Source organism: Eretmochelys imbricata, chromosome 1 (assembly GCF_965152235.1).
Source record: "Eretmochelys imbricata isolate rEreImb1 chromosome 1, rEreImb1.hap1, whole genome shotgun sequence".
NCBI classification, from domain to species: domain Eukaryota; kingdom Metazoa; phylum Chordata; order Testudines; family Cheloniidae; genus Eretmochelys; species Eretmochelys imbricata.
This window is the reverse complement of record NC_135572.1, coordinates 108,909,068-108,931,210: the sequence shown is the minus strand read 5'-3', so window position 1 is coordinate 108,931,210 and position 22,143 is coordinate 108,909,068. Positions and strand designations below refer to the sequence as shown.

The 22,143-nt window shown below is 37.5% G+C and overlaps 1 protein-coding gene across 2 annotated transcripts in view; it reads left to right on the top strand.

Moving 5' to 3' along the window:
• Positions 1-18,025, top strand: part of IRS2 (insulin receptor substrate 2) — a 31,310-nt gene extending 13,285 nt beyond the window's left edge. Inside the window, exons 2-3 of one of the 2 annotated variants that reach the window (XM_077813359.1) lie at positions 7,318-7,363; positions 15,650-18,025. In XM_077813359.1, the coding sequence (XP_077669485.1) occupies positions 7,318-7,363; positions 15,650-15,677 (74 nt within the window). In that variant the 3' untranslated portion in view covers positions 15,678-18,025. The remainder of the gene's footprint in view (positions 1-7,317; positions 7,364-15,649) is intronic. The other variant, XM_077813378.1, reaches the window with a different exon arrangement.
• Positions 18,026-22,143: the final 4,118 nt, after the last annotated feature.

The following is a 22,143-nucleotide window of genomic DNA, read 5'->3' as shown; positions in this document are numbered from 1 at the left end:
GGGCAGTTAACACTTCTGCAACACTAGGACAGAGGAGTGTTAGTGAGGTTACCCATCGTTGCAGTAAACCATAAATCCAGTGTCTTTACTGAGTCATAGTGAAGTTATGAATTTAAGCTCCAAGTTCATCCTCTGAAGGTGTTGTGCAGGTTTCCTTTGAGGACGAGGACTTAAGAGGTAAGATATGGAGTGATTGTTTTGTGAAGCACGTTTGCCCATGAGTGATAGGGTGCTATTGTCTTTTATCATTTTTTTTTTTGAGTTCTTGTTTACACTTTTAGGCTGTGGACTCAAACTCCTTACACAAGCAGATTTTTTCCACTTATGGTGAAAAGAAGGTTTTCCTGCATGAGAAGTATTGGATTGGGCCACAGCAGATGTAGTAATCCTTATGAAAGGCAGCTATTCAATTGTATTGTACCATTTTAACTCTTCATACAACATACAGATTTTAAAATGACGAAATTGCTTTATTGGGGATGTCTTGAGAAAATATTTCTGTCCAAATTTTAATCCTCTAAAATGCTGGATATATAATAGATATGATGGTTACAGCTGCTTGGCGTGACAAGAAGGAAAAGTCATGGGTTTGTCATAGCGGAAAATGCAAAACTCACATTCATTTTAGAAAAAAGCCATGGTGCTCTAGTTGATTAAAATTAACTCGTGTATGAAATGATGAGAAAGGTAAAATTGTTTTTATGAATGAAATTGTTTAAAAGTATTAATTATTTTAACTCATAATTTTGAACCATTTTAAGCCTATATTTCAGCTTATAGACTCAAAATTTGTAACACTTTAGGAAGGAGTCTGAGTCAGCAGTGAACTGCCAGGACTTCTTACACAGGCCCTGATTTTTTTAATAAAAAATCCTTTTAAATGTTGGGTGGCTTTGATTCCTTCTCCCCCCTCCCCGACCTCCCTAAACCAAAATGTTTCTTCCTGTTGAAGTCAATGGGGGAATTCCTCTAAAAAACTGATGGAAATCAAGTTTGTTAAAAGCATACAGTCTTAATATTAGTGCTACCAGGTATCATAGAGGAATGCAGGGAAAAGTTTGTGAATGAACATAAATATGCTGCACTGAAGCAAATACAGTTTCTACAATTATCTTTATGGAGTCATTTATAAACTTATAGTGCCACTACTGTAGCATTAAGAACTTTATTCAAGCATGCAGAAATGAACGGTAGGATGGTATTTTTTTTCCTCATTGTATTCACTTATAAAAGGAAATTTGTAATTACAATTTTATTTGAATCATTAATATCAAATTAAATGTCTGCCAAAGTAGCTAAATAGATAGTTTTGTACGATTTGATGACAGAGGTACAGTTGTGGGCTCCAATGAAAATTTTAAACTAAATAAAATTGCTAATAATCAGTTGTTGAATGTTGACCAATAGGATGTTTTCCAGATACACACACCGCTACAGTTTGATTCAACGCTGCAAGTCATTTATGGAACAAGTCTCATTTTAACCATTTGTGGTTGTACATTAGCATGAACACTGTAGAGACAATAAAATGAAAGGTACTTAATATATGGTAATATTATGTCATATGTGTGTTGTAAAAATAATGACCATACATTTTATAAGGGGGTCAGAACCTGGTTAAAAGAAGTCAATAGGAGTTGTTTCAGAGTAACAGCCGTATTAGTCTGTATTCGCAAAAAGAAAAGGAGTACTTGTGGCACCTTAGAGACGAACCAATTTATTTGAGCATAAGCTTTCGTGAGCATGCATCCGATGAAGTGAGCTGTAGCTTATGCTCAAATAAATTGGTTCGTCTCTAAGGTGCCACAAGTCCTCCTTTTCTAATAGGAGTTGTGCCATTGACTTCAGTATAGCTGTGATGTGGCCCTAAATAAATAAATGGACAAAGTAACATTTAAATAATTTTATACCTGACTTGGAGGAAAAAAACCAAAAACAATAGACAAAATCCTGCAGCCTGGGAAAGAGCGGTGAAGGGGCCTAATTGCAGCAAAACTCATGCAGATTTTGTACATAGGGAGGAGCATGTTGTGATGAGCCTGTGTAAAGTATTTCTGTACCCTTGTGCTGTCCCATGGCAGCCTAAACAACACTTGTGGGGAAGAGGCGAATAGGCGAAGGTTCAGCGAGGCAGCGTCTGGTGAATCTGAGAGTAGATCCTAAGAGCAAGGGCTTGCACGCTGCATCAGAGATGTTGTTGCAGCCTTTAGGCTGCGGTAGGGCTATGCCAGTGCTCTGTCCCCAAGTTGAGAGAGCAGATTCTGTTTCTCCCACATCTACCCTTCCTTACACACGGCTCTTATTCACACTCTGCTCTGTCTTAGCACAGTGATGAAGTTACCCATAGTATGTTTGAAAATCTTTTTTGAATTATCTGCATTTGTCTTGTATTCTCCAAGACTTGGGCTTGAATTCCACTTAATGAGCTTCTATAAGAGTGACTACTTCTGACTAAAGTTCATACAGTTACATACATATACAGTGTACTAGTTGTCTTCTTAGTTAGGCACAGAATAAGTAGAAGTCTTAATCTTTTCCTTGCATCCTCTTTTTTTTCCCCTGAACCCGAATAATAGTGCTTTTTTCTTCAGTAGAAGAATAGCTGTATGTTACTCAGGTATAATGTATTCTAATTCTTATTGTAAAATTAGCTTTAAAAGACAGAGTACTTTATAAGTATGTTTGACAGTTATTCTTTGCTCATCACATAAGTGATAGAGTTAAGCCTTGTATGTGTTCTTAAAAAAGGTGTGACAGGAACAAGGGCTAGATGAGAAAACAGCTGTTTTTACATTGTTAGGAATGTGGACAGAAGGGCTCTGGAGAATGACAGTACTGGCAGTCATGCCTTTAGGCACAGCTAACAGAGAGGAGTTTTTTCTTTTGGTATGTTACAAACCTTTTAGTAAACAAATAAAGGCTAATAACTTAATAATAATTTTACGAATATCTTTTCTCCAAGCCATGTTTTTATTTGTTGATCTGCGTTAGTTACATTACTGTTTCAATTTCTAGATTTGTATTACTGTTTAAATTGTTTTGCTTCTTTATTTTAAAATACATGCCACATTTGGCAGATTTGAAAAAAAGGTTATTGTGGTCATCAAAAAAGTTATAATTCACATTATATATAAACAAAGCAAATTCTTATCCAGAAACAAGAAATGAAATATTGTCAGTACATAAAAAGCATTCAAGTAATGAGAGATAATTTGATCTGACCATTGTTACATTGTATTTATGTTAAGTGGTTGTCAGCTAACAGGAAATACTTGGCCAAATTCTACTCTGTTTACTCTGTGGAAGTCAATGAGAATATGTGGTATGTAAATCAATGCAGAATTTAGCATAATGATACTTAAGTATCAGGATGGACCACATACGCATATGTCTTCTGATTTTAATCCTAGAGTTACGCTAGTCACTTGGGTCAGATGCTGTGCACACAGCTGCCTCTGGAACTTTTCATCACGAACATGTGAATTTCTCGTGGACTGTGGGACCTTTCTTATACTCTTCCTTAATTTAAACAGTTTTGCACAGTCTTTTTAATCCATCTAGGACAGGGGGTTTCTGTCTTCTTCTTCATAGCATGGGCTGAATGATTGATAAAGAACATGGGCCATTTCCCCTCCTATTCCTGATTGACTGAGGCCATCTCTCAGACCATTTGTGGTCACACAACATCCCCATGGAGCTATAGCAATGTCTCACTCTCCTGGCATTATTTTCCCATTTGCAATGTTGCTGTAGCCATGTTGGTCCTGGGATATGAGAGAGATAACACGGGTGAGGTAATATCTTTTATTGAGCCAACTTCTGTTGGTGAAAGAGACAGGCTTTCAAGCTTACACAGAGCTCTTCTTGAGGCCTCAAGCTCAGTGGAGCTCAACAGCGTGTCTCTTTCACCAGCAGAAATTGGTCCAGCTAAAGATATTACTTCACCCACCTTGTGTTTCTGTTGTTTGTCCTTGCATTTTAATGATGTTTAGCAACTGGAAATAGGGAGAGCTATCACCATGTGACCAGCCAGCTCTCACTACACCATGTGTGGTCTGCAAAAAGAACAGGAGTACTTGTGGCACCTTAGAGACTAACACATTTATTTGAGCATAAGCTTTCGTGAGCTACAGCTCACTTCATTGGCTGTGTGGTCTGTGGGCCATGAATGTGGGAAATTGTGAGCTATGGGAACTAATGTAGTTGAAGCGTACTCATACGTTATTATGTATGATTTTGAGGAATGTTTTTGCACTAGATGGATTTCATCCAAGTTTTCTATCAGTTGTATTTGTAAAAAGTAAGGCAAGCAGGAAGGCATTTCTGTGATCTGTTGCCAGAAATACAGACCGATTTCTTGTCTTGGTTGTTTTGGATGACCTGTCAGTTAGGTGGAGGCATTCATCCAGTAGCTGTGCTCAGAATTGCTGTGCCCTCTGTGTAAGGAGAACTGGCCTGCCTCTTGGTGCTCCAGCTTACTCCTCTGCATATGAACAGGCATCTTGAGACTGCTGCTGACGTATTTTGCTGTGGGAGCGGGGTGTTCGGGGGAAACATCAAGAGACAGGGTGGGGTTCTATACATAAGATGGGAACATTACAAGAGTAACACTTATTCACACTTTTCTTAACAGGTCTTCTTCTGGAAGACAAACCATATTTGGGTTACCTGATGGCAGAAAACTCATGGGCCTGTATTTGGGGCTCATGAACACAGAATACAATTAATGGGTGGAAATTTCCTTTTCCTAGCCAACTTTCTGAATGACCAAGTGACCTTAAAATCCTTGGGGAATCCTAATGTAGGCTTTCTACAAGCGAGATAGCGTTTATTACAGAACTGAATAACATCAGTTTTAGTTAAGTCTTGAATTGTGAAGCCAGAGAGAGTGGGTGACTGTAATATCCATTAACTTAACTTGCCTAGTATACTCCTCTTTCAGATTTTAGTATATGTACCTGTTTTATTAGCCTGAACAGTATTCTCAGGAACACACTGCTACTGTGTCAGGAATTAATTCTATGTAAATGTTCAGTGCCTTTAATTTTGCTCACTTTCACCAGTTTTAATAAGATTGGCCAGTTTAAATGCAAATGTGTCTATTTTTGGCTAACAGACTTGAAATTGGTCTGGTGCTTGTTGCATATTTGCATCAGCTGGAGATAGCTAAGTACTTCTGCTTGACTTGGATTGTACTGTGTCTAGTTAGCATATATGATGTACTGTATTTGTTCGGTAAATGTGAAATTAAAAAGGATTTGTGTATTGTTCCTCTGCTTGCACTGTTGTGTGCATTCTTTTAGATTATATTTCCTGGTCAATGCAATACATAAAGTTTGCAAGAGTGTCTGGCTCTTAGACCTTTGAGAGAACCTTATGCTGTAAAGACCCCCTGACATTCAGAAAAATTCTGAGAAATATGTATGTTGCAAGATATCCCCTGCTATATATTGTCAGTGGCTTTTATTCCTCTTTTTTTGTATGTTCTTGTCGCTATGATCATTTATAAAACCGAATCCTTGCCTTATGAGACTTCATCTACTGCTTATTTCCCTACATGAAGTTATAGTCCCTTGATGTGACATCCCAATAATTTTCATGGCAACCAGTCGTGGTGCCCCAAACTACTGTGACAGGGTAGGATATCTGCAAATTGATCCATTTTTATAAGAGCTCTGTACTGGGAACTCCCACTGAAATCTCAGGGAGTTCTTTCTGTATGCTGAGTGGTTGTGGGATTGGACGTGAACTCTTACGTAATAAAGATCCTATTTTTATTTGTTTGTATGGATCTCATCCTGCCAATAAAATAAAATGTTAAAAAGAAATACTTAGGTATATCTCCATATTAAAAATTAAATAACTATCTCATACAACTGGAAGGGACCTTGAAAGGTCATTGAGTCCAGTCCCCTGCCTTCACAGCAGGACCAAGTACCGTCCCTTATTTTTGCCCCAGATCCCTAAATCACCCCCTAAGGATTGAACTCACAACCCTGGTTTAGCAGGCCGATGCTCAGACCACTGAGCTATCCCTCCCGCACCATAATCAGATTTGTTGCTAAATAGAATAGTTTTCTCAAAGCATTGTGTGAGGCATCCGTGGATCTTTTTAAGATACTGATATCTTACAAGCATGTTTGCTCTGGAGCAAATTACAGTAGCCAAAAAACAAAACAAAACTAGAAAACCTTTTAAGTACAGAAAGAAACACATGAAATAGTACATTACATGGCCCCAGAGCTCTATTTTGGGCTGTACTTTAGGTAAACATTCACTGACAAATCCTGTATTTACAGAAGAAAATGCACTATGTTATGGATTTGTACTTTAGGACACACATAATACTAGGTTCTTAAACGTTAGTAAAATATCCTCCCCTTTCTTAAATAACGTTTAAGTTTTGAGAGGATTACTTTAGTCAAGTAGCTATTTTCATAGTTAAACAAAGGGTGTTTTTTAAAGGAACTGGACTTTTTAGATACTGATCTCACAGCTGAAAACTAGCACATAGAATATTTGCTGCTGTTGTTTGAACTGAGATTCCTCACTTGACTCCGACATTATTGCTCCTTGGAGTAGGTAACTTGGCAACTTTATATTCTCATTCCTTAACTACCTTTGTAAAAGTGAAGCTTTGGAGTCAGTTCGGTCTAGCAGAGCTAATGAATATGGGTTTGCTTCACTTTGTCTCTTCAGGAAGCTATTAGGTAAGAGGATTCGAGATGCATGCAGTGCAGCTAGGAATAATCTTAATTCCTTCAATACTGCTTGTGTGCTTTGCTTGAGATAGTGGACTGTGGATAAGACATTTTTTAAGATTTTAAAGATTGGTATTGCATTTCTAAACTACTTACCAATTTGTTGCCTCTGTTTTTAAAGGATATATTAGTTTGTCTTCAAATGTGACATGTAATGGGGTATTTATGGTGTTAATGTGACAACCTTTCAACCCTTAACAATATAATAGCTGCTGTATACAATACTACTGTATATAAATTTCAGAAGAGATTCTCATCTGTTGTGGATTCTTCTTGTAGAATCGTGAATGATATCAATAAGCAAATTATTGATATTCCTTTAACAAAATATTGCTTTAAATATAAGACCTAAATGCTGGCATACTATTAGACTCCAGAACACTTTTTGTAGGCATTATTTTTGAAAAAATACAGTTGAGGTGGGGGCAGGGAATAAGGGGATCTATATTGTAAATCAGAAATAAAAAATGTACTCGTCAGATATACAGTTGCTTTGGTTATTAATCTTAAATAAATTCTGATAATATACAATAAATTTTTATTTACCTGTTCACAGAAAGAAACAGGACTAATGCCTACTTGGGAGTTAGGTTGGAGAGCAGGTGAGTAGATGTTTTCAGATATTTTCATGGAGATCTGAAGCACTGCTGAAAATTGGCCAATAACCACTGAGTCAGTCTGTTTTCAATTATAGGTGTGCAACATTATTGAAGAAGAAATTAATGACATTGCAAACCTGTAAATGAGAATAGAATTTGTCCTCAATTGTTTGGGTCAGGAATGCTTTTTATAAATAGAGAACTCTGCGAGCCCCACGGTGCATCTGATGGCAGGAAAGAAACTTTAGGGTGAATTCAAACTGAGGAGGTACTGTAATGGTCAAGCAAATAGGATACCTAGCATCCGAGGCTAAAATCTGGCTCAGGTCCTCTTTTATGGGTACTGTACTTTAAAGTGTTATTAATGTCTGTCTCCCAGTGGTTTAATAATAGGAGTAGAACTTGTTAACTTTTGATTTTGAGTGGTGTGGATTAGATTCAGCACTTGTAAGGTAAATTTATTAGATGATGATGATCTAAGTAAGCACACTAAGGTCTGGTCTACACTAAAAAGTTAAGAATTCTCCCATTGACCTAGCTCCTGGTTTTTTGGAAAGGTGACTGGACTGCGCTGACTGGAGAACACTTCCTGTCGGCATAGGTAGCCATCTACACTGAAGCACTACAGGGGCCATCTTGACAAGGGGAAGAGTATTTTGCAGGAATGCTTAAACATTTGGACAAAGCAGCCTCCACGTTTTTTCTTGCATCATTGTTTCTATATTTGAAGGTCTCACAAGATAAAACAGTTTACTGAATATTCAATATATGTACCAAGTACTGAGAACCTATTAGATCAGTAATTGAAACTTATGTGTTAATGATATAGCAAGGAATAGACCATTTAGTTTTCACTTTCTTTTTAATTTCCTTACACTTTGCCTGGGAAGCCTGCCTTACAATTTTAGAAACGCTGTATTTTGAGTGAGGTAAATTCTGAGATTGGTCTAACTGGAGTGGCTTTTGGTGGAAAATATAATGGCAAGAATTCATGGGCAAAATAAACAAAGTAGTAAGCTTTGTCCAGACATATTGGAAAACTGTAGACATTTCTCCCTCTTTTGCACAATGCTGTGGGGCATCTTGCATCCTGTATAATCGAGTTTCCAGTAAACTGATAGAAACCTTTTCATTTCAACATATATTATATGGTTTTGATGCCTCCATAATTCTGCAAAAAATATTGGCCAACTTACAGAGATTTTCAACCCAAATCTGCAGAATTGTTCAGAAATGTACAGTAATCAGATGTTTATTTAGCTTCCCCTTTGTGCACTTTGATTCTAGATCACATACCTTTGAGGAGAGGTTGCAATCCCATTTTCTGACTCCCTATAGGTAGAATGGAAGAAGAAGAATATTCAAAGACATACATTGCTATGTCTGTACCTGTCAGCCCAGTAAATAAGCTCTGTCTGCTCAGTTCCCTATAGGTTTTCTTTGCCCCTTCTTCCTAGAAACATGTAGTCTGCAACCTCATGTCCAGCTTCTTCTCTCCTTCACTCTTCCATTTTCAGTCCCAATCTAAAGAAAATATAAGGACAGGACAGAAAAATGAAGAGTACCTCTTCTATTACCCTTTCCTATATGGCTTCTGTGTTTATAGAATTTTGCTTCCTCCCCTCCCTCCCCCCCTTCAGTCAACTTGTGAGATTATTTCTACCATCTCTTTGGGGTTGACACAGAAGGACTTGTGGAAACCAAACTGACATAAAATTGAAACCATTTTTCCAGTGTCCTGTTTTTATGTCTGCAGTGATAATAAAATCGAGTGGTAGCTCGTAAGGTGGGAGGCAAATGCAGTAGTGATGGTCATCAACCCCTCTTGTTTGTTTTTGATGTCTAAATTCTGTAGAGACAGTGTTTCTTTGGCTGGATGCCACGTGCTAATCTTTGTGGTGGCATATTTCCTATATAGTTTCCACCTCTGTTTCTTCATGTTCTGTCCCTGCTTCGTGGTTGTTTCCAGTTCAAGATCAAAGATTTGAAAGATTTTTCTGATGATTTGCTTGCTTGCTGTATGAGAAGTGACTTGATTTTATTCAGTTTCATTTAATATGTTAAGCAGGCATATATCCAAGCTGCAGGAGAGAGAGGGTGGAAATAACGGAACAAACTTCCTATTGTACTAAGTAGGCTTATTTTGACTAATTTATTACATCCATTCCAAGTTATTTAGTAATAGAAAATAGCAAAATCTCTGAATTTGAGAGGTATAGTACGAGAACTTTTTTTAACTAATCTGGGAAGTACAAACGTGTAAGTTTTTTTTGTTTTTTTTTAAATCTACACCTATCTTTTTTTATGGATGTGAGAAGTACCTATCAAGGCCCAGCATGTTAACTATAAATTCATTATAATGATATTTTTAAATCATTCTATAATTTATATAGAATTATATTTTAACGCACAGGTACTCATACTTGGAAGTCTGTGAACTTCTTGACAAATAGATACCGAAATACCATTTATACCAAGCTTAGAACTAGATTCTGCAAGAACCTAAGTGTAGCACTTACTACTATGTGTATTTCCACTGCAGGATCGACCCATTATATTGCAGTAGAAAATTCGAGTGAAAACAATCACTTTGTATTCTCAGCAAAGTGAGGCATGTAAATTTTTGAGCCGAGAAAGTTCATTTTAGTTAAAGAAATTAGTGTTTAAAATTTCCAGTTTGTACTGGGGGGGGGGAAACAATAAAACTAAGACCCAAAATTTGTCCTCCGATACCTGTGTACAATTCTTATTACTTTGGTATCTGCGGGTAGAATTTAGCGCGAAGAGTGAATTGTAATGTGTGTGCATGGCCTCAAAGAATCCTGGTACCCATCGTAGCCTCTAACGTATAGTGTCCACTATTAAGTGTCTGAAAATAATTGTAGTGCACTTGCAGGTGGCAGCACACAGCAGCTTTTCCAAGTTGTGCAGCAATGCGTTTCCCACTTCAGAAGACAGAATCTCTTTGTGTTTATATTCAAGCAATTAGGTTTTTTGTTTTGATTTAAAGTACTGTAACACTCATTTTAATGTAGATACTGGTATCTGCATAAACCCTGCTCTGCTTATTTAAAAGCCTGATTGGTGTATAGTTATAGATACAAATTCTTTATTTTGATTGCTATCGTGGGTCATAGCCTGTATTCACACAGTGCCCATTTTCCCCTAAATTTAAAAAGTCCATATTTAAATGACATTTTACTGTTTTCTTAGTAGAAGAACAAACCCCCAAAAGTGTGTTCGTTTGAGCAGCTTGCCTCAAATTATGTCCAAACATATACTTTTTTTTTTCAAAAAAGTTATCACTCTTTCATAGTTAAATTGTTTTTCCTTTGAAATATATATGTGTAACATCAGATTGATGGTGGTTGTGGACACTTTAAATATTTTGCACTAGGGGAAATGTACGTTGCTTTGGCAAATAGTTAAGCTCTAGTCTTAAATCTTTTCGTTTAATCAGGGGCCAAAATTTCTTTTCTTCCATGTGTAGTCTCATTAAATCCAACTTGCAGAGACCCCCTACTTAAGTATGTCTAACTATAAGCACATGAGTAGTCTTGTTGAATTCGCTTAAAGTTAAACAAAGTTAAAGTTAAGTAACTTGCTGAAGAAGGGCTGGAGGAAGGTCAGGGTTTGGCCCCTGATCTATATTTCTATGAACTAATATCATGGGGGGAGGAGTGATAAATACTGATCAGAAAGTTTAGACATTTGTTTTCATTTTCGTCCTTCCCTTCCTTTGAAATAATGTAATTCTAATACAGCGTGTCCGTTCTTAATTTATTGTTGTTTTTTATTTTGTATTATAGTAGTGTCTTCAGGCTCCAGTTCAGATCAGGGTCCAGATGTGCTAGGCACCATACAACCACAGAATACGAGACAGATCTAGCCACAGAGAGTTTACAGTCTATGGCTTGGATCCTACAAACACACACGTGCTTAACTTTACTATACTATCATGAGAAATTTCAATGATTTCAATGGGACTACTTATGGTGGAAAAAGTTATTTGTTTGCAACATACCTGACAAGACAGCTGAAGGATAGGAGGGGAATTAAAGGTACAGGAAGGTGAAGTGACATGTCAGAGGTCGCACATGAAACCAGTGGCAGAGTTGGGAATAGAACCCAGGTGTTCTAACTCCCAATCCAGGGTCCTGTTCGATAGATCACACTGCCTCTTGAGTTAATTTATAGGTTGTCAGTGACCAATAGCGTGTTTTGTATTGAGCCACATCAATAACTGTTCATTTCTATGCATATCAGTTGATGAGAATTATATTTATCTTTAGAACTTTAAAGACCTAGTACACTCTTATTCACTGCTTACAGACTGCAAATTAATAAGCAGATTGAATTTGTTTTAATTGGCAAGCCATTATTTCTGTACACATGGTGTTTGATAAGTCGCAATACTGAATTTTTTCTAGCTAATTTCATGTTAGTATTTATGGCTTTGTGCACTCAAGAGAAGCATTAAATGCAATTTGAATGAGTTTTGCCTTTGGTAGTTTTGGAAACTCTGATCCTGTAATTGCGGATCTCTTATTGATGTGCCCCAAAACCATTTGAAGTAAACAATTTAGATAAAGACAGTAGAAATTATATCAGATTTTGTATTTTGATAGATTTTCGTGTGGCCCTGGATATAGGGTTTATCGGCCTACTTCTCCAAATATTGTATTTGTTTAATACATACATAGACACACAGATTGGTCTGTTAAACATGCATGATTCGCTTCCTTTATGCAACATGCCCTGGTTTGGTTTACTGTCACTGATTATGATTTTTGTTTTGTTTTTTTTCCACTGGAAAACATGCAGCTCCTCCTGCTGTGTGTTACTTATGGAGGACCATATCTATGATGCTTTGATTAAGGTGTTTAACATTTTCTATTTCTGGAAGCAATCAGGAATCTATCCTGTAGCTTGCAAATTTTGGCCCAAAGTAAGCAGAGTTCTTGAACGTGCACCTAACTTTAAGCACCTGTGTAGTCTCATGGAATTCTATAAATGCTTAAGTTAAGCACATAGTTAAGTGCTGCTGAATTGGAGCCTATGATTACATACAGCATATTAATGGCCAAAGTTAAATTTAATAGATAGTACTTGTCAGGAACTGGCACCTTTATTTTAGGCAAATAGGTAAATGGCTTCCTCTGAATCTGCAACAAGAAGTTTCGTGTGGATCTCATGGCAACACACGTAACAGTGATTATTTTTCCTTTCCTCATTAAAAACCTGATCAAAAGCCCATTGATGTTAATGGAAACCATTTCACTGACATTACTGAGCTTTGAATCAGGCCTTAAGACCCCAGTTGAACAACATACTTAAGCATGTGCCCAACTTTAAGCATGTGAGTAGAATCATTAGCCACGTTTAAGTACCTTGTTGAATCAGGGCCTACAAGCACTTCAGATCATTGTACAAGTACAGTTTCTTATGGGTCAAATTCCTAAATATGCTTTTAAGTAAGCATCCTTAACAGGGCAATCAGATATACAGCTTACTCGCTGTTTGCATTATGATATTCATTAATACATGTAAACTAAACTGAAGTTTACAAAGGTTTATTAAAAAGTACAAAATAATTTAAAAGCAATATTTTTTTCAAGTAGTACAAAATCTAGACAGTGATAACTTCTAGCTCTTAACAGCAGCTGCTGTATTCGATCTGACCACTTAGACCAGCATCTGGTGTCTGGAAGCAGCTAGTTCTAGATGCTTCAGAGGAAGATGCGAGAAAACTCATGGACAATTTTTTGGAATAATCTGCCCAAAGCAGAAGTTTCTTCATCATTGGTGTACATATATCCTGAAATATGAGTGTTTATGCTCCTTTGTGTACAAAATTCCTAACTACTGTAACCAGGGATATTCTTCTTATCCATATAGGCTGTAGACATTTTGAATCCTTTTAAGCTATTGGCCTTAATTATATTGTTGCCTTGACGAGGAGTAGCCAAAATTCAGGCCTGGCAGGATGTTTTCTGCTCAGATAAGAGATCAATGACAGAGTCGTGCTATTTTTTAGCATAGTTTGTTTATTTACAAAGTGTACACGTAACACTTCTTGCTTCCCTAAACAGCAGTAGGAACAAAACAGCATGAAAGACAGTCTCTTTGCAGAAGCATCTGATCAGACCCTTGTGCCCTATCCCAAGAAGTGACTCTCTTGACTCAGAGTAGCTTCATGTGGGTTCTTAATACACCCATTTACTTTATTTAATAACGTCTGTGAACATCTTTGCTTACAAGACCCTGAAGGTGAGCTATTACACTTTGATCATAACATTTTCTTGTGGCTATGAGTTCCACAGGTTAATTATGCATGATATTAAAAAAATCATTTTTATCTTTCAATTTAAAGTTTCCTTGTTCTTGTACTATGAGAGAGCGTAAATAAGAGCTCCTCACTTATCCTGTATGTGCCAATCGTTAATTTGCATGTCCCTTCTAAAATTTGTAATCCACACCCAGATTGCTCTTCTTCCTCCATAGTAAGAACGTGTGTGGGTTTGTTTTGTTTGTGTTTAGAAGCTAGACTGTACTAGCCTTTTTTAAGGTTCGAAGCAGAGGTCAAAATTTTTGAATATGGGGGCATAAACTTAGGCTCCAAGTCCGTATCTGGACACCTAAAAAAGAATCCTGACTTTCAAAAGGGCTGAGCACTCAGTAGTTCCCATTGATTTCAACAGGTCACTTTTCTTGGATAAAATTGGTGAAAGTAGGTTTCCACAGCATATTGGAAAGATGTGTCAGCCTTTGATCTGTGTACTTTTGTAACAAGCCGTGGTGTTTGATTAATCAGGAATCAATACAGAGAAAATCCAATTATATGAATACTATACAGTATTTACATTTTTGTTAATTATCCAGATTTCATGTATAACTTGTTATGCATTGGCTTTGAATTTGATTTTACATGCCGAAATTAATAAATACATGATAAAGTACACTGACAACTACGTCCTTGATCTTATGTCAATACTCAGGAAAGCTAACAGATTTTTTTTTGCCTTTGGGATTGCTAGATCCAGGCCTGTTTTTCTGAACAGCTATATAATTGTTCCTTCCTGGCAAAGTGCAAGCACCCTTTAATTTTTGGCAAAAAATTTGCAGTTCACCTTCAAACTACAGATTCCTCTGAGCTTTTAAAACTAAGTTTTAAAACTAAAAATAAATTTAAAAAAAACAGGCACCATAAGGAGAACCTAATGTGAATACAATTTTGCATTCATATTATCTGATCTTGTGCTACGCGTACACTATTTTGTTTGCATGTAGAATTTACAAGGTCTCTGATTTCTGTTAATTGTTATATATGCTCAGCTACTATAAATAATAACAAGCTAAGAACAATTTATATTTAAAGTGACACATCAAGGAAATGTTTTTTGTTTTTTTAACAGCCACAATAAGAAACCTCCTAAAGTTGTGAGTTAAGAAATATGACAGTGTTGCTGTGTTTGAGTGGTACATATCTTTCATTATTTCTTTATAGTAAAAGAACCTGACACAGTTCAGCTAGATTCTTTAAAACAGCATAAAATGGGATTTTAAAAAAATATACGATATAATTTTGGTTGGCTGTTTCAGGCAGCTGTTTAGGCAACAGCCATTCATTCTGTGAAAGATAAAGAGGAAGATAAGTTTGTTTTGTTTGGGGATTGGGCAGGTTGGCCATTTTCCTTTCCAGCTACAGAGTTTTTGGTCTTCGTCATGCACAGTAGATTTCTTAGTAACTGAAATAATTAATTCATATGATTATCCATTATATACTCATTTATCTTTTGAGAAGACTTGCCCTTCGTACAAAATAGTGTCTGAATAGTCTTGTTTCTCACTGTCTGGAAGTAGACTCCACCAATTAGCTTCCAACTAGATGGAAAACTTTTGTTTCTATATATTTTCTAGAACTTGTACCTTGCTATTAATACAAACCAGTGCTGTTCAGAAGGAGGGGGGGGGGGAGGGAGGAATTTTTGCTATTTCCTCTCCCATTTTCCTCCCCAAATCTCGTTTGATGTCTTGAACAGTTATTATTGGTAGTCATAAAAACAAAATAGTAGTAGGTTAGAAAACGTGCCTTATCCCCTTTTCCTCTGTGTAATCCCATGCAAGATATGTAAGCATATTTTTATAGGTAATTTTCATTTCGATGATACTTTTGTTGTCATTAAAGCCTGACATAAAGGTAAAACAATCTCTTGATGGTTTTTAAATCAGTAACTTGATTTGTGTAACAGTATTTATTGACTTGTTTCATTTTGTTTTCCCCTCCAGAGTGAAGGAGTTAGTTTTATCACCATGACCTCAAACAACAGAGTACAACATTGAAAGAAGCTGCTTGGCTAATGTTTTTTTTAAATCGAAGCTGCTTAAGGTTTACTTTATTTTTTGTTGTTGGTCCGAAAGGTTGCTTAATTTTCAAAACAGTTATGGACTGTACTGGACAACAAATCAGCAAGGAAGGGAGAGCAACCTGCCTCACTCATTTCCTGTCATTGACATCTACAGTATCATTGTGCTGCTCTTTTGACAGACTTTATTCAAGATATTCTCTAGAAATTCGGAACTTTTCAACCGGCCTCTTTAACTTATGGCCAATGCCTTCATTTCCTTTTTCTGCAAAGACTCACTGTATTTATTCTTCAGCATATTAAGGGATTCTGCAAACACCTGCAAAAGCAGTAAAATCTGGTATTTACTGGCATAAATTCAAGCCTACCACGGTACTACCTCAGTTCAAAGTAAAGCCGGATTTGTATTGTTGGTGTATAACAGGACCTCCTTTATCACTATGCTGAGTATCTCTCAAGAACAGTCTTCAGCCTTACTTAACTTTTTAAAGTATACAGCTGCTGGTTGGTTCTAAATCACTAGCTGCAGTGTTTACTTATCAGACAAAGCCCAATGTGGGCACTGAAAAGTCTAAAATGAAATGAAACTTTGTGGATTGGACTTTGACGGAAGATTCCAAATAGTTATAAAGGGTGTAACTTAAGCAACGTAAGTTAAAATAATCAAACTGCATTGGAGGGTATCTCTTTTTACCTTTGACACTTGTTTAATCCTCTCTAAGTAGGTGTTTATGTAGGTACTTCAAATTGCAAAAGCCTTTTCTGCTATTTACAAACTCATACTTGTCAATTAACCCTGATCTTCGCTGCATGTCTCCTAACCAAAAATCCACACAGGCATGCAAGGATGATGATAATAAGTATTGGGCAGATTGAAATGTTAATTCTAATATATTACTATGCCATCCAGAAAGTCCTAATATTTGCCTCTGACCAGAAAAGTAGCATTCCAGCTAAAGGCATCATTAAAGGGAAAAATGAAAGTTGCAGTCAGTTAGCCAGAGTTCTTTACAAGGATGCCCATGTTTTTTAACATTTTCAGTATTCTGAAAATACTAGTGATGTGTGGTGGCCTACAGTTGTTGCACCAGACTAGCAGAATGATCTGCCACCTTGTTGCTCCTTTGATAAATTTAATGAAGAGTTCATATACAATTGGTTTTTAAGGGTACCTCCCCAGTGCCTGCTCTGGTAATCATGTAAGTATTACACTAAGTCATCTGAGTTGTGTGTGATTTTTTTTCTCTTTAATTCTCTGTGATAAGTGGAGAACCTATACATCACTATAAACAGAATGCATTATATATATCTCTATATATTTTTCTTTTGAGGAAGACAAGAGTCAATGTCTTACAAATATAATGGCAATGCAAAGTCTTCCTGCTTACATGCTGAACTTTTAGAACACAGGATTGTATTACAAGACAAAGATGAATGTAAACTAATTCCTTTTCCACCCCGCAACACAGGGTGTAATTTTTTTTTCCCTGTGTAATTTTCAGGGGTCTCGCAACACAGCAATGCATAGGCTGTACAATATTGGTCTAAGATCAATTTAAATGTGCTTATTTGGTTTTTTAAAGCCCGTTAAATGTTTCTAAAATGTTCTAAGTTAGTACTTGTTCAGTTCTGAAACTGAAACAAATACAATTATTGACGTTTGCTCTATGAACCCCCTGCCCCCTAACAATAGCACTGAATGTGGTACCTGCTGAATGCAATGTTTTTACTTCTATTTTGAAGTATCCCTCTGTACCAATTGTAAAATCATGCCACTATAACAAATGGTTAATATTCATACAGCAACTTTAAAAAAAAACTTGATGATGTACTCAGTTCTCCTCTATCCTGTATATTTCACAAAAGGCATATGCAATATTTACATTCTTGATTTAGTTTACAGAATGGAACCAAAATGTATAAATGTTATGTTTGCTAAAACTTCACAATGTATATTAGGTCTTTGTACATTTTGCCTGATTTACCTTAAATTTAAAATATTTTTTGCTATATAACCTCTATAGTTATTAAGCAGTGTTTTAATTTTGGTTACGTATTGTTTATGGATATCAAGATGTTAAATATATTTCTTGCTATTGTGATATGACAAGAGACTTAACTTATCTTGCTGTGTCTTCCAATGTACACGCTGTATATAAGGATAAATGTGATGCTGCTGGAGACGAGAATAAATGGAACTAGAGTAGTGTATTGTATTTAGTCTGTATTGATCATGGATGCTCTCCTTAATAGCCATATGCAATAAAATAATTATTTATTAAAGGAATAAAGTCTTTGAGGGCCTGCTTTCTGCAGGGTTTTTGTTGGGATAAAACCACTTTATTCTTGTTCCTTTAGCGTGAATCAACCTTTCTATGATTAAATCTTACTGCTCTACAGACACTCACTTGCCTTTCTGTTAACAGAAATAATAACTATGAAAATCAGTAAATGACTTTTAGTCATTTTTTTTTAGAATTATACAGGTTTTTTAAAAAAATTAGTATCTTTTTAAGGAACAAATTTTGCCCTCAGCAGAAGTGTAAATTAGGGCCTTTAGTTTTTAACTCCTATTATAATCTGATTAGGTTGTGAAACATTTTCAAAGCAACTGAACACATACTAATTTGCAAGAGGGGAATGTTTTAACTTTGCATTCAACCCTTGAGCGCTCTGTTAATGCTCAAAGAGGATGAGGCTCACTGGAAGGTGGTGAACTATGGGAGCCCCTCCACATGTTTCCTTTTAGGAGCAGACATACGCTGATTATCCTCTGCTATGCCCCTCATGTAGTTGTCTACACGTGTGGTCAATGAATATAAAACATTATCTAGAACTGGTCTCTTTGCTCTCTTGCATGCAGGGGCTTTGGAACACGGTAAGAGACTCCCCACTCTGGCAGTACTGGCTGTCCTAGGTTTCTGTTCTCCAGTATTATGCAGCCAAATAATGGCTGCGCTCTGCGTAGTCTCTTCTATGTTGTGCAGACTGGTATGGAGGGAGCAGTCTGAGGGGATTACAACTAGCACGTGTTTGGGGGCAGGTGGGAGCATGAAGGATTGGAAAGGTGCCTGCTATGATGCTCTGACCCATAAATAGCAAGGGACTTGTGGCAGGACATTCTTGGTTATTTATTGAATTACGGTCATGTCTAGAGAAACTGACTGAGATCAGTGCTCCATTATGCTAGGCACTGTACATATACTTACTGAGAAATTGTCTCCGTCCTCAGGAGCTTACAAACCAAATATAGATAAGTAAAGGGAGAAAGGAAAAACTTATCCCCATTTTACAGAGGAGAGCTGAGGTACAAAGAGACTCTGACTTGCCCAAGGGGAGGCAATCTAGTGGAACTAGGAAATGAACCTAGATTTCCAGTCTCACTGCAGAGCTTTAACCACACAGGGTGAGAACCTGCAACTTTAACCAGTACAGGGTGAGAACTCCAAGGCCCTGGACCTTGCTTTCTGCTTGGATTCAGACTTCTAATACAATATTCAAACAAGTACCTATCTCTATGTGCCTTAGATGTAGTTATAAAAAATATCAATCACGTCAAACTAGCTGCTTTAAAACCTAGCAGCTAACCCGCCAGCATTCCCCAGCAAACCAGAACTTTCCTCCTTGACAAATGTCAGTTCCCAGCTTGCCCCTCCGCCCCTCCTTCCCCCAAAGTCTAAGTAAACAGAGCATGCCCTGAAAGTCAAACATGGGCTGGTTCACACTAAGGGTGGAGGAAGGGTCCAAAGCCTGAAGGCCCATCTCAGAGAACATTTCACTGAGCACTCCCTCTCTTCAACTGAAGAGACTCCAGCATGGTGGCAGTATGGCCTGGGGACTCTCACTCTCTCCCAAGTAAGCAGGTCCCAAGCCATTTAGAGCTTTATAGGTTAAAAGAAATAACACCTTAAGCTCCATCTGGAAACCAATAGCCAGCTAATACGGATTCTGTAGCTGTAGTGTCCTCCTGGCAAGACATACCCCTTATGAAATAGGCCATTGCCTTCGCCTCAGCTAGAGCATGTTAGAGCAACCCATTTTTGAGGTGGCCAAGGCAGGGATCATGATAGCAACGTCTGCAAGCAAATGAAAGCCTCCAGTAGCAACTGGAGTTCCAATACAACCCCCAAATGGTGAACAAGAGTTACAAATAGTGGGTATGCTCCCCAAAAGATAACCTGCTATAATTTCCAGTCATGTTTTCTCACCTAGAAGCATCATCTCAGCCTTATGTGAGTTGAGGTTCAGCCAGCGAGTGCTGATCCATACCCCAACATCCCCACACAAATGCTGGCCCAGGTATTCAGCGGCACTGGCAGGGTCAGGTGAGAGAGAGAATAGAGCTGGATTTCATCAGAATACTGTAAGCACCGCAGCTCGTCCTTCTAACCTTTCTAATGATACCATATGTATGGAACCAAAAGGGAGAGAAGATGGAACCTTGTGAAACTCACCATGTCAGCATCCTTGGAAGAACTACTCCAGCCTCTGAGAATGCTCAGCAAGGAAGAAGCAGAGCCATTCAAGAGAAGCCCCTTCCACTTTTATGGACTATGGGCATAGTCCATAAAATCAGTATAGACACCCAGGGCCAGATTATCTGCTGTGCTTAGTTTCTGCTGAGCACACACAGTGGGAATCTGTCAAGGGGCTGGTTATGTCCCCCTGATTCTCTGACCCAGCTAGTTCAGAGCTGCCTAGGCACCACTCTTAATTGCACCATGTGACAACAGTCCCTGAGGGGCTATTTGCCAGCTGGGTATAACTGGAGAGGATTGCACTTTGGCTACAAATCTTCTCTGCCTCTCTTCACCCTGAACATTTTCTCTGCTTAGGAGTTTGTGGCTACACCAGCTGTATAGCTACTTGTGGTCCATTACAGCAGGGATATTTCCCAGCTGAGGAGTTACATCCGGTTTCCACTTCTTTTGAGCTACCTGAGTGGCTTGAAGAGAATGTCGCAGGCCTGAGAATCTGGCCCACAGTCTTCATCCAGTGAATGAAGTTAAAGTTAGTTAACACTTGTCCAAATCCTCCTAATTCCTTTTTAAAATAATATCCCCTCCCAAATGCTGTACTAGTTTCCTTGACAATGTTTTGAACTAAATGACAATGGTAGAGTCTCCCCAGACATTTTCTGGGATGCCTTAAAGGCATGCATTAAAGGTATGGTAATGAAATACATTACATGATCTAAAAAATCCACTTTGACAGAGCAGCTATTGGAAAAGAAATTAAAGTCTCTACAACATCAGTCTTTGACAACCTGACTTGGAAGCAGATATTCAAGAGACCTCAATTCAGTTAGATTACTTACTCTCAACTAAAGTTCAGCTCCTATGTTCAACCACCCTTCTCTGAATTTGGTAATAGAGGTAAGCAACTGTTAGCCAAATAAAGCTGACCGTTCCATACTTTTAATTCAGCACTAGCAATTATACATGATAACAAAAAAGGGTAAGTGTTATGACAGCCTTTCCTCAGATTTTTAAGAATGTCATTCCCCCAATAGGAAAGGAGTATTTGTGGCACCTTAGAGACTAACCAATTTATTTGAGCATAAGCTTTCGTGAGCTACAGCTAAAATTTATGCTCAAATAAATTGGTTAGTCTCTAAGGTGCCACAAATACTCCTTTTCTTTTTTGCGGATATAGACTAACACGGCTGCTACTCTGAAACCTTGCTATTCTCAATAGGAAATTCCAGCATAGCACAAATGCAGGTTTTTTTTGGTTTGGGGGTTGTTGTTTTTAAAGAAAACTAGGCCTCGAACAAATTACAGAAGAACACAAATTCCAGTTCAAAGATGAAATGTGAGTAAATGACTTGGAAACTAATAGTGGGACTACCTACAATAGTGGGACTACCTGCATTCCACTGGTCTTAGTGGTGAATTTTATAAAACCTTCAGGGAGGTCCTTTCTCATTGTATCCTCCAGGTGTTTCAGCATTTTCCAGGACAAGGCAAACTTCCAAATGCATGTCAAGAGGCAAGCACTGAAAAAGGACAAGTAACAGAGGGTGGTAAAGCAATTTTGCAAATTAACCTGTACAGCAATATACTTGTGAAACACCTGTCTTGCCAAACACCTGTCATTGATCTTGCCATCATTCCTTCATATTCATCTTTCTATGTGGCAGATCAACGAAGCACAAGTCAGGAGAACTCTAAATATCATACACTGCTGCAAAAGGGTGAACCCTGAGGGCCATATCCTGAGCTGGCATAAATCAGTAAAAGTCCACTGGAGTTACGCTGATTTACTCTAACTGAAGATCTGACCCAGAAGAAGTTGGGGTTTTTTTTAATCCATAGATGAAGAAAAGGTTTTTCGTTGTGTGTTATGGGGTGACCTTTTTGAAATAAGTGAGAAAATTAACTTCAGCCAGTGATTTATTTCTTCTGTCACACTATT